Here is a 14,984-nt window from a genome sequence, read left to right on the forward strand (position 1 = left end):
CAGAGGGCGGGGCCGAGGAACTGCGGGATTGGTCTTGGGTAAGGCCCGAAGGCGATCCCTCGACCGGAGCCGTCGACTGACTCACTGGGATATCCTCCATTTGGACGGGTAGGCCTTGCTTCTCACCGGAGCTACCTTCTTCGGCCCCTAAGGCCTCGTCGTAGTCTCCTACCTCATCGTCGGCTTCTTCCCTGTGAAAAAGCTCTTCATCGACATCTTCCGATCGGGAACCGTGTTCGGAAGTGGGGCTGGAGGGTGTATTTTCCACGCTTTCGACATCTTCGTCCTCGGTGCTGAAAATGTTGGTCGGGGCCGGTGCCGCTTGCTGCGCTTCCAGTCGCGCGGCTCGTCGATTCCGTAGAGTCTTCTTGGATCGGAATCGGGCACAGGCCATGCATTTCGATTCGTCATGATCCGGTGAGAGGCATTTGTTACACACCGGGTGGACGTCGATATGGGGGTATTTGGCGTGGCAAACAGGACACCGCTTGAATGGGGTCCTCGATTCCATCGTCGAAGTTCGGTCGATGGTCGGATTTAATGGATCCGAAAAGTTGTTAAAAGCGCTAAACTAGCCTGTAAACTGTCGATACCGATCGGGAATAGTACCGTCGAAAACTAAAGGCCTTTTGGCCTGAAACTAGATTTTCCTAACTTGAGTCAAGATAAGCACATCCGAACCCAATGGCGGAAAAAAAACAATCTGAGGATGGAGAGGATGCCCATGCGCACTGTGATCCAGGGGAGGAGTCACCTATCTCAGGATACTTCGAAGACTCTTCCAGGACAACAACGTACAAACATCCGGACCCAACACTAGGCGGCGATCTATGCACAGATATGAATTCAGCAGCCCACATGCCTCGAATGTATAGTTGTGGGTACTTTTCAGAGTCAGTGCTGGGCACCAAGATCCAGCACTGGGAGCTCACCTAAGAGCAGGTGAGTAAATTCGTTTTTGGTACTAGGCTGATTTTTGGTGAATATTTTGAGTTTTGAAAAGTTCACACTTAGAAGAATTTCCAAGAAAAAGCCAGTCAATGTTACCCTATGAGGAAAATGAAGTTAGCGGTTTAAGGGTAAGTACTCGACTGGCAGAGTTGAAGTTCTGGGCATAGACTCAGGGGTCCCCCAGTGTCAGGTAGGTACAGTCAGTTCACCCTCAGCGGTTTCAGGACGGCCGGGTGCAGAGTGAGTTAGGCCCAATGTTATCCTATGAGGGATAGGGGGGCCTGGGTTGGTGGCTGCTGTCGGGCAATCCACGTGGCTGTGGGAGCTGGGCTCCTGGTCACTTACTCAGGGCAAGTGGGGAAGTAGGTTAGAGTAGAGTTTTCACTGCCAGGGCCATCGGGCGGCTGGATGCAGGGTGCTTTTGAGCTGTCTGGCGCTCAATTGATTTCTATGGGAAATCTCCGGTTTGGAAAAAGACGGCAGGCTCGGGGACGAGGACTCTTCAGGTGCCACCACCACTTCGAGGGGTAAGTTGGGTAGTTGGAGGATAGGTAGGTACCCCGGGATTGGGCACAGAGGGCCGTGGGGCGCCGGGTGCAGGGGTGCCTTTTGATGTCGGAAATCTTACCCTCTTGTTGATCGCGGTTGGGGTGGCACTCTGTTCTGAGGCTGCAAGCTTCTTCAGGATAGTCGAGGGGGGTCCTTGGGTGCCGGACTCGGGGTCACAGTTGCCGTGGGGTCGTCCTCGTGGGTTTAGTTCACTCCGGCCAGGCTTGGCGGGTGCAGAGTGGGCTGGGATCGCGGTTCCGGACTGCTGCCCGGGGTGAAAGGTAGGTTCTGAGTAGAGCCTCTACTCATGGGAGTCCCAGGGGATCAGAGTTCAAAGGTAGCCAGGTCCTCCGGGGTATCTGAGGTTGCTGGCCACAAGAGATGCCGGGTTTGGAGCAGGAGCAAGTCCGAGGTCGAGGTCGACAGGCCGGTAGGGCTGGGGGCAAAGCAGTTGGTGTCTCCCTCTCCTTTGCAGCTGCAGGGCAGGTCTTCTTTTCTTCTCGCTCTTCTTGTAGTTTCGGAATCTGCGGAAGGAAGGTTCAGGGTGCCCCTAAATACTAGATTTAGGGGCGTTACAGGTAGGTGAAGGCCAGGGACCAATGGGTCCTTGTCCTGGGGTGGGTACACCCCCTATCCTGCCCCTCTCCTGTGGGAGGGGGGCAGTAGCCTAATCCTGATAGGGTAGGGCCTCCCATCTTCAAGATGGCGAGAACCCGGAGATGTGCTTCACCTCGCCTCCCCCACCTGAGGGATGGGGTGGGCAGGCTGGCACATCCCCTGTCCTTGTATGGGGTTTCCGGCCAAGCTTCCCGCCAGAGTGGGGGGCTGCAGTGGCCTGGGGAAACTCCTAGAGGCGGCAGGCCTTTGAAGCTTCCCTTTGCTCATCCTGGGGGAGGAGATCTATCACCTCACCCAGGATGTGCATTGTTGCAGTCCCGGGAGAGCAGGGGCTCTCCCACCCAGGGGTCCAGCAACGTGTCTGCTGTGTGGCAGCCTCAGAGCAGACGTGGATTGTAGGTTAGTTGTAGGAGGGCATCTCTAAGATGCCCTCTGGGGTGCTTGGTACATTAAATCTCACACTGGCATCAGTGTGGGTTTAATGTGCTGAGAAGTTTGATACCAAACTTCCCAGTCTTTAGTGTTGCCATTATGGTGCTGTGGAGCTCGTGTTTGACGAGCTCTCAGCACCATGTACTATTAAATGGCAGCACTGCACTTACAGTGCCCGGGAATGGACCTGGGTACTGTAGGGGCACAGGGCTCCTGCTCCTGTGCCCACACCATGGGCATAAGGCACCCAGCCAGAGGGGTGACTGACATATGCCTTGGCAGTGTGGGTGTTGGGCATGGCACACAGAGATGTGTGCCATGTCGACTCTTCATTTTGTCCTGCACCCAGACACTCAGCCTGCAACGGCAGTGTGTGTGTGTAAGGGTACAGGGCCCCTAAGGGTGGCACAATGAGTGCTGCAGCCCTTAGGGGTCTTCCCTGGTCACAAGGCCCTGGGTACCTAGGGTACCATTTACTAGGGGCTGACATGTGGCCAGGGTTTGCCAATTGGGAGTTTGTGTGTTTTAAGGAAGGAACATAGGCCCTGGGCACCTGATTGGCAGGAGTCCAGGGTACACTCAGTCGAAGTACATTCAGCAATTTAGCAAAAAGTGGGGGCATACCATGCAAGAAAGAGGGCACTTTCTCACAATCAGTTGTCTGACAAAAAGTGTGGGGGGGTTACTGCAACAGAAGGAATATGCTACTTACCAGTATGCATCTGTTCTTGGCATGTAGAGCTGCACAGTCACACACTGAGGATAAGATCGCCATCTGGTGTTGGGCTCGGATGATTGCAGGTTGTTGTTGTCTTCGGAAGAAGCCTTTGGTCACGAGGTTGGTGACTCCTCCCCTGGACAACAGTGCGCATGGGCATCCACTCCATCGTCAGATTGTTTTTCGCCATGATGGGAAAAGATGGAGTGTATAGAAATGAAAGAAAGGATGTCCATGTGTAATGTCTAAGTAAGACGGATGCTGGAACAGATACAGGTCCCGGGGAGGCGGGCGGGCGTGTGTGACTCTGCAGCTCTACATGCCAAGAACAGATGCATACTGGTAAGTAGCATATTCCGTTCGAAGCATATGAGCTGCAGATCACACACTGAGGATAGATTATACAGCAGTGCTTCCCCTTAGCGGTGGTCGCCTGTATCCGTTGCAGCAGCTTGAAATAAAGTTTTTAGGACAGCCTGGCCCACGGAGGCCTGTTGTTTGGCCTGCACATCAACACAATAGTGTTTAGTGAAGGTATGCGTGGTAGACCACGTGGCTGCCTTGCAAATGTCTTCTAAGGGAATGTTACCTAAGAAGGCCATAGAAGCCCCTATTTTACGCGTGGAGTGCGCCCTAGGGGGAACTGTAAGTGTACGTTTAGCCTTGAGGTAGCATATTTGGATGCATTTAACTATCCACCGGGCTATACCTGATTTGGAGATTGGGTTGCCTTTATGTGGTGGTGCGAAAGCAACAAAGAGTTGTTTTGTCTTTCGAAAGGGTTTTGTCCTGTCGATGTAATAAAGCAAGGCTCTTTTGACATCTAAGGTATGTAGGGCCCTTTCAGCTACGGAGTCTGGGTTTGGGAAAAAAACCGGTAGCTCTACTGATTGGTTAAGGTGGAAAGGGGAAATCACTTTTGGAAGAAATTTAGGGTTTGTCCTAAGAACCACTTTGTTACGGTGTAGTTGTAAGAAAGGTTCCTCTAGTGTAAGGGCTTGTATTTCACTTACTCTGCGTAGGGAAGTGATTGCGATAAGGAAAGCTACCTTCCATGTTAGGAATTGTAATTCACATTTGTGCATAGGTTCAAATGGGGGACCCATGAGTCTTGTTAGAACCACATTGAGATTCCACACTGGTGCAGGTGGCAATCTTGGGGGAAGGATTCTTTTGAGACCTTCCATAAACGCTTTGATGGCTGGTACCTTAAAAAGGGACAGGTGTTGCCTATTTTGCAAGTAGGCTGCCAAGGCTGCTAGGTGTAAACGTATAGAGGAATACGCTAGATTGCATCTTTGCAAGTGTAGTAGATAGCAAATGATGTTTTGGATGGAAGCGTCCAATGGATGTATGTCATTATTAGCGCAGTAGATGGCAAATCGTTTCCATTTAGCGGCATAACACGCTCTAGTAGTAGGGCGTCTGGCTTCCTTTATGATATTCATACAGTCTGGAGGGAGATTGAGGTAACCGAACTCTAAGACCTCAGGAGCCAGATCGCTAGGTTCAGTGTTTGAGGATCTGGGTGTCTGATTTCTCCATGGTTCTGGGTTAATAGATCCGGGGAGAGGCGTAGCCTTTGATGTGGAACTAAGGATAGTTCTAGAAGCGTGGTGAACCACGGTTGACGTGCCCAAGTGGGAGCCACTAGTATTAGTGTTAGTGACTGTTGTTTCAGTTTGCGTACCACAAATGGAACTAGTGGGAGAGGCGGAAAGGCGTACGCAAATCTGCCTGACCAGTTCATCCATAGGGCATTGCCCTTGGACTGTGGGTGTGGAAACCTGGCGGCGAAGGTTGGGCATTTTGTGTTTTCGGGAGTGGCGAACAGGTCTATGTCTGGTTGTCCCCACTTTTGGAAGAAGGGGAGTAGAACCTTGGGGTGTAGTTCCCATTCGTGGATCTGCTGTGTGTGGCGACTTAGGAGGTCGGCCACTTGATTGTGGATCCCTGGGAGATGTTCTGCTAACAGATAGATGTTTTGGGGAATTGCCCATCTCCAGATTTGCTGTGCCAATTGGGACAGTTGGGGAGAGCGTGTCCCTCCCTGTTTCTGTATATAATACATTGTCGTCATGTTGTCTGTGCGTATGAGGACAGTTTTGTTCTTTAGGTGAACTTGAAAGGATTTTAGTGCTAGGAACACTGCTAAGAGTTCCAGGTGGTTGATGTGGAGCAGTTTTTGTTGACTGGTCCATCTGCCCTGAGTGGTATGGTGAAGGAGGTGGGCTCCCCACCCCGTGAGAGATGCGTCGGTAGTTAGCACAACTTGTGGAAGAGGCTCTAAGAACGGTCGCCCTTTGGACAGGTTGATGGTGTTCCACCATTTCAGTGAGCGACTGTCCACCAACACCAGATCGGTAAGTTGTCCGTGAGCTTGGTTCCACTGTTGTGCTAGACATTCCTGTAAGGGACGCATTTGAAGTCGTGCGTGTGGGACTATGGAGATGCATGACGCCATCATGCCTAGGAGCTGCATGAACACTCTTGCTGGAAGAGATGGATGAGTTTGAAATTGAGAGATGAGATTTTGTATACTGGCTATCCTGGCAGTGCTGGGATAAGCAATGGCCTTGGATGTATCTATGGTTGCTCCTAGATACTGATGTAAGTGGGAAGGTTGTAGGTGGGATTTGGGGTAGTTGATAGTGAATCCCAAATCGTGGAGAGTTTGAATCGTGCGATGAGTGTGGAGAACGCATTTTTGGTATGTATTGGCTTTTATGAGCCAATCGTCCAGATAGGGGAAGACATGGATCTGTTGTCTTCTGAGGTGCGCTGCCACGACTGCTAAGCACTTGGTGAACACTCTGGGTGCTGTTGTTACTCCGAATGGGAGAACTGTAAATTGATAGTGTTGCCCATCTACCACAAATCGTAGATATTTTCTGTGAGCGGGATGCATAGGGATGTGAAAGTATGCAACCTTGAGGTCTAATGTGGCAAGGAAGTCTCCCTGTTGTAAAAGTGGGAGGACTTGTTGGAGAGTGGTCATATGAAAATGATCCGAATGTATATACTGGTTTAGTAGTCTGAGATCCAGTATGGGCCTTAGTGTTTTGTCCTTTTTGGGAATGAGGAAGTATAGAGAATATACCCCTTTTCCCTGATGTTGAAGGGGGACTGGTTCTATCGCATGTTTTTGTAACAGGGATTGAACTTCTTGTTTGAGGAGAGAGAGATGATGTGAGGACATTGGGCGTTGTTTGGGCGGTATGTTTGGGGGGGATTGTATGAGTTCGAGGCAGTAGCCAGACTGGATAATTTGTCTTACCCATCTGTCTGTGGTGATGGAAGTCCAGACAGGTAGGAATTGTTGGAGTCGCCCCCCGACCGGAGTGGAATGGTCTGGGGGGAGTGGTGGCAAGTCACTGTTTGGTGGCTGGGGAGGTGCGGGTGTTGTTGTTGCCCCGCCCTCGGCCTTTGTTATTGTTTCCCCTATAACCTCCCCGGAAATAACCTCTGTTAGGGGATGTTTGTCCAGAATTTTTAAAGGTGGACGTGGTCTCAGTTGATGTGTTTTTGGAGCCTCCTCTATAAAAGGAGCGACGAAAGGAACCCCGGTTTTGAGGAGACTGCAGTGCTCCCATAGACTTGGCAGTTTCATTATCCTTCTTCATTTTTTCTAATGCAGTATCCACTGCAGGGCCAAATAACTGCTCTTGGTTGAAAGGTTGAGCCAGGATTGCGGTTTGAACCTCCGGTTTAAAACCGGAAATACGGAGCCAGGCATGTCGTCTGAGTAAGACGCTAGTATTGACCGCCCTAGAAGCAGTGTCAGCCGCATCTAAGGCGCATTTAATGGAGGCATTAGATATTAATTTGCCTTCTTGAATGAGGTCAGTGGCCTGGGACTTAAAGGGTTCAGGCAGATGTTGCATAAGGTCCTCAAGTTGGTCATAATGTGCCCTGTCATACCGAGCTAACAGGGCCTGGGTATTGGCAATACGCCAGTGGTTCGCCGCCTGTGCGGCGACTCGTTTGCCTGAGGCCTCTAAAAGCTTAGACTCCTTGTCTGGGGGGGGCGTTTCTCCAGTTGTCTGTGAGTTAACGAGCTTCCTGGCATTTGATACGACCAAGGAGTCTAAAGGGAGCTGGGCTTTAATGTATGCAGGGTCCTGCGGGGCTGGTCGGTACTTTTTTTCGATGCGGGGGTTGAGAATCCTCGCTCGAACAGGGTCTTTAAAGACGTCAGTGGCATGCTTTATAACCCCTTTAATCATGGGAAGTATATGAACAGTTTTTTGTGACTGCTCAAAGGTATCGAGGAGAAAATCCTCCTCAAGGGGGTCCGTGTGCATAGTGACACCATGGAACGTTGCTGCCCTATTTATTAGTTGGCCAAACCCTAGGTGGTCATCAGGAGGGGAGGGCTTGGAGGGGTAGGTAGTGGGGTCAGGCATGTCAGGCATTGGATAAGACCAGTCATCTACCGGTGCTGTGTCTGGAAAAGTAAACGGGTCGGTTGGATCAACAGGATCATTAAATAAATCAGGGTCCGCCCCTCCCCCTAAGTCATCATTATCATCCTGTGGAGGAGGTGAATGATAGGGAGGTGGTAAAGGTAAAGGTAAAGGAGAAACAGGAGGAGGAGGGGGGGACGGGTTAGAAGGTAAAACAGGAGAGGAAGGACGAAGTGGTGAAGTGGCACAGTCCTTTTTCCGTATGGGAGCTGGGGGAGGTGTAGTGTCCAGCTTCCGTTTTTTATATGGGATGGCAGTCACATGTCCAGTGTTAGGATTGATGTAGATCCGCTTTTGAGCAGGATCTGGTCGAAAAAGTTCATCTGGCTCCGAAGGTGGTGGCGGCGACGTCCGCTTCGGGTCTTTATGAGCTGTTTTCGGTGTGGACGTAGTTTTCGGTGCCGATGATGTTTTCGGTGCCGAAGGATGTTTCAGGTCCGATGGATTTTTCGGTGCCGATGTATGTTTCGGTGCCGATGTATGTTTCGGTGCCGATGTATGTTTCGGTGCCGATGTATGTTTCGGTGCCGATGTATGTTTCGGTGCCGAGGGACTTTTAGGCATCGATGTCGAAGAACGTTTCGGCGCCGGTGGAGACTTCGGTGCCAAGGAACGTTTCGGTGCCGATGGAGATTTCGGTCTTGAAGCCTGTTTCGGTGCCGATAGTGGTTTTTTCGGTGCTGAGGGTGTTAAAGGCACAATCAGATGAGGTTTGCTCGAGCCCGAGCCACCTACAGGCTTAGATGTCTTCGGAGCCGGGCCCGAGGGCGGGGCTTCTGAAGAGGATTTCCGGTCGCGACTGGGCCCAGCTGGCGGAGTTTTGACCAATGCTTTTTTGGATGGGGCAGGGGCAGGGGGGGTGGTACTCACACGCTGCCCTGGAGTGATGAGGTCATCGGAATCGTCGGCCTCGGACACGATCTCGAGATCTTCGGTGTCGTCTTCGGGAACATCTTGAGCAAAGATGTCCTCCGGTTCTGGAGCTGGTTTGGCCATAATATGGCGTCGAGCTCTTCGATCCCGGAGGGTCTTCTTCGAACGGAAAGCGGCACAAGCTGGACAGGTGGACTCGTTGTGTTCCGGCGACAGGCAGAGGTTACAAACCTCGTGGTGGTCACTGTGGGGGAACTTCGCTCCACACTGGGGGCATTTTTTGAAGGGTGTCCTGTCCATCAGCCGCTTCCGGAACCGGTCCGAGTTGATTTCGAAGTCGATGGAATGAAGATTAAGGAGTTAAATTGATTGCTAGAAGTTTTCTGCTGGAGCGGAAAAAAGTTCATCCGAACCCAATGGCGGAAAAAAACAATCTGACGATGGAGTGGATGCCCATGCGCACTGTTGTCCAGGGGAGGAGTCACCAACCTCGTGACCAAAGGCTTCTTCCGAAGACAACAACAACCTGCAATCATCCGAGCCCAACACCAGATGGCGATCTTATCCTCAGTGTGTGATCTGCAGCTCATATGCCTCGAACACCCAGCTTCCTACAGGCCATCATTCCTGATAACTGGGCTTCTGACACATGCAGGTTTCTTTCGCATTTTGTTGCCCTGAACCTTAAAATGAGGCTGCCAATCTAGCCCTTGGAGTCAACTTGTCCATTTTGGCACACGTGGTGCTCTTTACCATGAGTGGGCACAGCAGATACAGTCCTTTTTCCTGGTTCTTTGGGTGCAGCAGGTGCAGTTTAGTCTTTGTTGCAGTATCTCTTAGCTGGGTCCTAGGAGCAGCAGGATGGTCCTTCTTATGACTTGTCAGTCCAATAGAGATCTGAGGACCGTGGGTCTGGAGCAGCACATGTATGCCATCTTCTCATTTGTTGGGGGGGGGGGCTGGAGGGGGCAGGGGCTTACTAGCCAATGGGGTAGTAGTTCCCACGAGGCTAACCCTCTCACTTTACTTCACTTCCTGGAGATTTGGCAAGCAAACAATCCAAGCAATCCCCTCTCTACGGAATCCAAGATAGTGGAAGCCTTCTTCCTGTGAGGAGCAATGAGCACACCCGGGGGGGGGGGGGGGGGGGGAGGAACGGGACGGACAAAGATAAGCCACATCTTCTTGAAAACTGGTTCTACAATAGGCTTTCCATCTCTGGAGGCGATGCCAGCCTGCCTGCCTACACAAAACAACAGGTATGCAAAGGTGTTATCACTATTGGCTTCACTGAGGAAGTTGCTTCTTTGAAGCTGCGCCTTCTGCGGCCACCGCCCAGTAGTGATCCCGGTGGAGGAGGTCACACCACATCCAGTCAGCAATTCTTTGTTCTCTGTTCCTGGTAATGCTTCACACTTCTTAGCAGTGTGGCAGCAGTCTCGGGTGAAAACTGCTGCAGACAGACGGGTAGGCTACCAAAGGTTTGGGCAACAAAATGTTGTGACTAAACTCAGATTCATATTAACAATTACCCTAAATCTAATCTCAGCAATGCATGGGGTTTAATGTAACAAATAATTTGATACCTTGGGATAATATCTTTGGTGGTCCCAAATGGAAGTTAACAGAGTGGTGGCTAGTGAAACCTAATGTTAGGGAATTAGACCACTGGCCTTGCTACAGTGAAAATGGCAATTTTGTGTTTTCACTGATGGGCTACCAAGGCCTTCCCTAGGAGTGGCTCATTAACAGAAGGTTTTAACCTGGCAAAAGGGTTTATCTTGACATGTCTAGCTGACAGGTTTAAAGCTTCCCGACTAAGCAGCAGAGGAAGGCCTAAATTTATGTTTACATCTTGTCACTCTAGTGGTGACATAATTAAGTTCAGCAGTCCACTAGTGACATTTAACTTACTAGCCCTGAGTACCTCTTACACCATATACAAGTTAAAGGAGCCAATTCGGTATTAGACAATTCTACATGTTACTTTGGGGGGGGGGGGGGGGGGGGGATTGGGGTGATCTTACAAAAAGCTGTCCGTTTAGGTCTCTAACTCAATTTTTGATAACAATATTCAACATTCTAGACTTACAAACTGTTCTCTGAAAAACTGTTGCATGCTTATAGCACCCCAGGTTTTGCTCGATCGCTACACAATTTACACCCACTATGTACATAAAACGGTCATATAAACACACATTTTCAATTAAATCACAATGTTGTGGATACATACCTTATCTGTTATGGTTGCTATGTACCTCATACATTCTGAATCAGAGGGAAACTGGTTCACTTCCTTCACAAGATAACGCACGACTTTCACATGACCCTAGAAAGTAAAATCAAATGTGAACCACCACAACTTCGTAGATTTTAAATACAATTGGGTGTTTACCTATGTTAAGCTACAGGGAAATTGGGGGTTGGAGGGTGTTATTACTGATAAGCATAAAGATTAAGTTAAATATCTTCATCACTTTCTCTTTCAAGAGATACACATACTTGCTTATTTTCCCCAGATGTTGGAGAACTGGTAATATAATAGATGAAAACTTAATTATGCTGTAGCTTTACATCAACGACTTGGTCAGTAGAGTTTGTTTTAACCGCCCCTAAAGGGCCTGCAGGCAATGCGACTCCAGGGGTTCCAGGGCAGTTCAAGTTTATTGAGCAGTATTTTATGTGGATGCTATCATCTAACACTGGTATTTCAGGGTGCAACATTGATAAAAGTGCAAATTAAAGCAACTCTTTGGGAACCTGGCTAACGGTAATGAGGGCAGCATCCAACAGCCAGATAGGAGGATCAGGAGATTTAGAGTTGTTGACTCAAATGTGACAATAGGTAACAGTCAATGAAGAAATGTTACTTGTTAATAATTCTAGTTCTTTCCTCCAGGGAATCTTTATTGATGTCCTTAAGTCCTATGCACTGAATCAGCCGCCCCATACTAAATTCAGGAGCACTCAAAATAATAATATTGCAGCCCGCATCTGTACTAAGATTTTATGGAGGATGCCACTGTAGGAAGCTGGCTCTGTATATACTATACCAAAGTAAGGTATACTATACCAAAGTAAGGTATACTATGCACAGCGTCCCGTGGATCCCCAAAGATAGGCAGAGGTAAAAGTAGATAGCACCTTACTAGTGATGCCGTTCACGATAACGGCATCGTGGAAGGAAGGCTTCGTCCACGTATCAAGGTGGGAAGTCTTGACCTTGGAGTCCACCCTCTGTGCTTTAATTTCTTTGGTTTTATACTCATCCTCACGACGCAAAACCATACTGTTCCATAAGCCCTGATGAAGTTCCACAAACTGTGATTTGGGAACGAAACTCGTTGGTTTTCTTTTATGAAAAAAATATGGAATAAAGAAAGAATTTGAATAAAACCTATAAAGACTAAAATTGCTTTCTTCGGTGCACCTCCGTGTGTTCAAACTTGCTTTGTAATCTGTAAACAATGACATCAAAGGGTGACAGGTGTTGGAGTGTGCACGACTACCAAAAAAGTATAGTGGCAGTGTTACAGTGAAGTGCTATCCTTTAAGTCTGTCACCCGGTTTGTTCTTGAGTTTAAATACCTTAAGAGAAACTTTACTGCTTGTAAAATACGGTTAATTCCTGTCTGGTAGTGTCTAATAAGGCATTTGTTAACAGTGAAATACAAGGCAGTATCCCCCTGGAAATGCAGTTTCGCAGAAGCTTAACCATACTATCGGCCCCATAACTTACAAAGAAATGATCCAAGATGAAAATAAGTTACTTACCACTAACTACAGTTATCCAGTATTGGTATATTGCATAGATTCACATGCTTGATTCGTTCACCGTCATCGAGATAGAAGTCCCACAGTAAAATAATCAAGCAGTATTTAACGAACATCATGGATTATAATGGCGCTTGGTCATGTTATTGATAGCCTATCTATGTTAATTCTAAGGGCCAACTGTTACACAGTCAATCAGCACCCTGTAGAACACTCCCAGCAGATGCAGATTCCCTCAGATTTTCTAAGCACAAGTGGGAAGTAAGAACCCCGTAAGACTGAAGAGAGAAGCCTCTACGGGGAGGAAGGTGGGTTGCATGCCAATCGATGCATGATACCAATACTGGATAACCGCAGTTATAGGTAACTAACTTATTTTCTTATCCAGTCTCGGGGTATCTTTCTTAGATTCACATACTTAAATCTGAATAGCAAGCAGTACCCTAAAGAGCGTACAGTTGGTAGCGGATGGAGGGAGACATGTAAGATATGAATATATAAAGTCAGTGTATCAAAACAGACATTAAGTATTCAAATATCCTTCCAATCCAAGAACATTTATCACATGTATAAAATAAGGAATGATACACTTATACCATGCTTCGTACACGAGGAATCCAATTGAATGTTTACTAACAGTAATAAAAAAAAGTCGATTTCAGCTGCGAACAAGAACCTTGGTTTACAATCTTACTTCCTTTCTATCTAATACATTTTAGAATGAAAAAGTTACTTACCCAGTAAGCATCTGTTCTTGGCATGTAGAGCTGTAGATTCACATGCTTTGCATACTCCTGCCATCTAGTGTTGAGTCCAGATGCTTACAAGTTGTTTTTGTTCGAAGAAGTCGTCTAGTCACAAAGTAGGTGACACCTCCTTTCAGTGATAGTGCGCATGGGCATCAACTCCATTGTTAAATTGTTTTCCAGCAGAGCGTGAGAAATGGAGTTAGGAAATGTAGAATCGAGATGTCCATGCGTATGAAAGTAAATTAAGAACTACTACAGGAGACGGGGATTTGGGTGGGCGCATGTGAATCTACAGCTCTACATGCCAAGAACAGATGCTTACTGGTTAACTAAAAATTTCCGTCCGAGGCATGTGAGCTGTAGATCACATGCTTTGCATAGACTATATAGCATTAATCTCCCAAAGCAGAGGCTAACCTGTAGTAGTTGTAGTTGTCTGAAATAGTGTTTTAAGTACTGCTTGGCCTACATTTGGCAGTTGTCTTGAGGACACATCTACACAATAGTGTTTGGTTAATGTGTGCGGTGTAGACCATGTTCCAGCGTCGTCTGGAGAGCATCACGGACTATCGTTCATCAATCGGAGCCACCTGTACGAGTCATTAAAGATAGAATAAGGCGTCATAGGGAAGACTTAAGTGATTCTTTGTATCCAAGATCACTACATCAGTCATCTTCTTCCTTTTTCCTGTTCCCTTCCATTTTTGTTGAGAAACTATAACTGTCAACCCCTAATGCCTGGTTATAATGATATTGGCATCCATTTGTGAAGGATATATATATATATATATATATATATATATATATATATAGATATATATATATATATATATATATTCACTGAAAAAACCATAGGTTTCACACATGTTATAGTTAGCGGAAATTTTACTGATAAAAAACCAATGAAATTCCCCCGTTATAGTTAGTGCAGGCAACTATAACTCACGCGACCGCAATCCTCTGCTGATGCTAATACTGTATTTAGACACTTATTTGCCCATGTCTTCTTCCATACATTTTTAGCTATACATATATTACAAATATTTTTTTTTCATAAAGACACATATGTCATCAGCAGAAGATTGCGGTCGCGTGAGTTATAGTTGCCTGCACTAACTATAACGGGGGAATTTCATTGGTTTTTTATCAGTAAAATTTCCGCTAACTATAACATGTGTGAAACCTATGGTTTTTTCAGTGAATTTGCAAGGTTTTTTAAATGCTAATTCCTAACTATAACGTGTGTGAAACCTATGGTTTTTTCAGTGAATTTGTACGGTTTTTTAAATGCTAAGTTACTTTACGCCATTCGTGGCGTGCGCGCCCACTTAACGCAGTTCGTTCCGTGCGCGCACGGTGCGCTTCGCGCACCGCGCGCCCACTTTACGCAGTTAGTGCCGTGCACGCACGGTGGGCACGCGGTGCGCTATGCGCACCGCGTGCCCACGTTACGCTAGATGGGCCATGTACGCACGATGCGCTTCGCGCACCGTGCGCACATGGAGGACATATGATGCACTTCGTTTTGAAAGGTAATATTTTAATTTTTCGTATATGCTATAAGCCATGCACAAATGGTGCCCGTCGGGCACCATTTGCACACGGGGTGGAGAGAGTGTGGATAATTTTTTTTTTTATTATTTTTTTTTTAAATATTTTAGTTTAACTCATCTGTAATAAGCCATGCACTATTAGTGCCGTTCGGGCTCCTATTGCACACGGGGTGGGGAGAGTGTGGATAATTTTTTTTTTTTTATAATTTTTTAGCATACGCGTACGGTAAGCGTAATCGGCGAAATTAGCGAAAAAATAAAAATTCCGTTTTTGGCCTTGGGGGATCTTTGGGGACTCCCT

The 14,984-nt window shown here is 47.6% G+C and overlaps 1 protein-coding gene across 12 annotated transcripts in view; it reads right to left on the reverse strand.

The window, feature by feature from the left end:
- Positions 1-14,984, reverse strand: part of ANKRD17 (ankyrin repeat domain 17) — a 1,008,651-nt gene that overhangs the window by 384,805 nt on the left and 608,862 nt on the right. For all 12 annotated transcript variants that reach the window (XM_085636371.1, XM_085636340.1, XM_085636333.1 and 9 more), the window contains one exon: positions 10,841-10,936. In XM_085636371.1, the coding sequence (XP_085492497.1) occupies positions 10,841-10,936 (96 nt within the window). The remainder of the gene's footprint in view (positions 1-10,840; positions 10,937-14,984) is intronic.

This window comes from Triturus cristatus, chromosome 2_1 (genome assembly GCF_964204655.1).
Source record: "Triturus cristatus chromosome 2_1, aTriCri1.1, whole genome shotgun sequence".
NCBI classification, from domain to species: domain Eukaryota; kingdom Metazoa; phylum Chordata; class Amphibia; order Caudata; family Salamandridae; genus Triturus; species Triturus cristatus.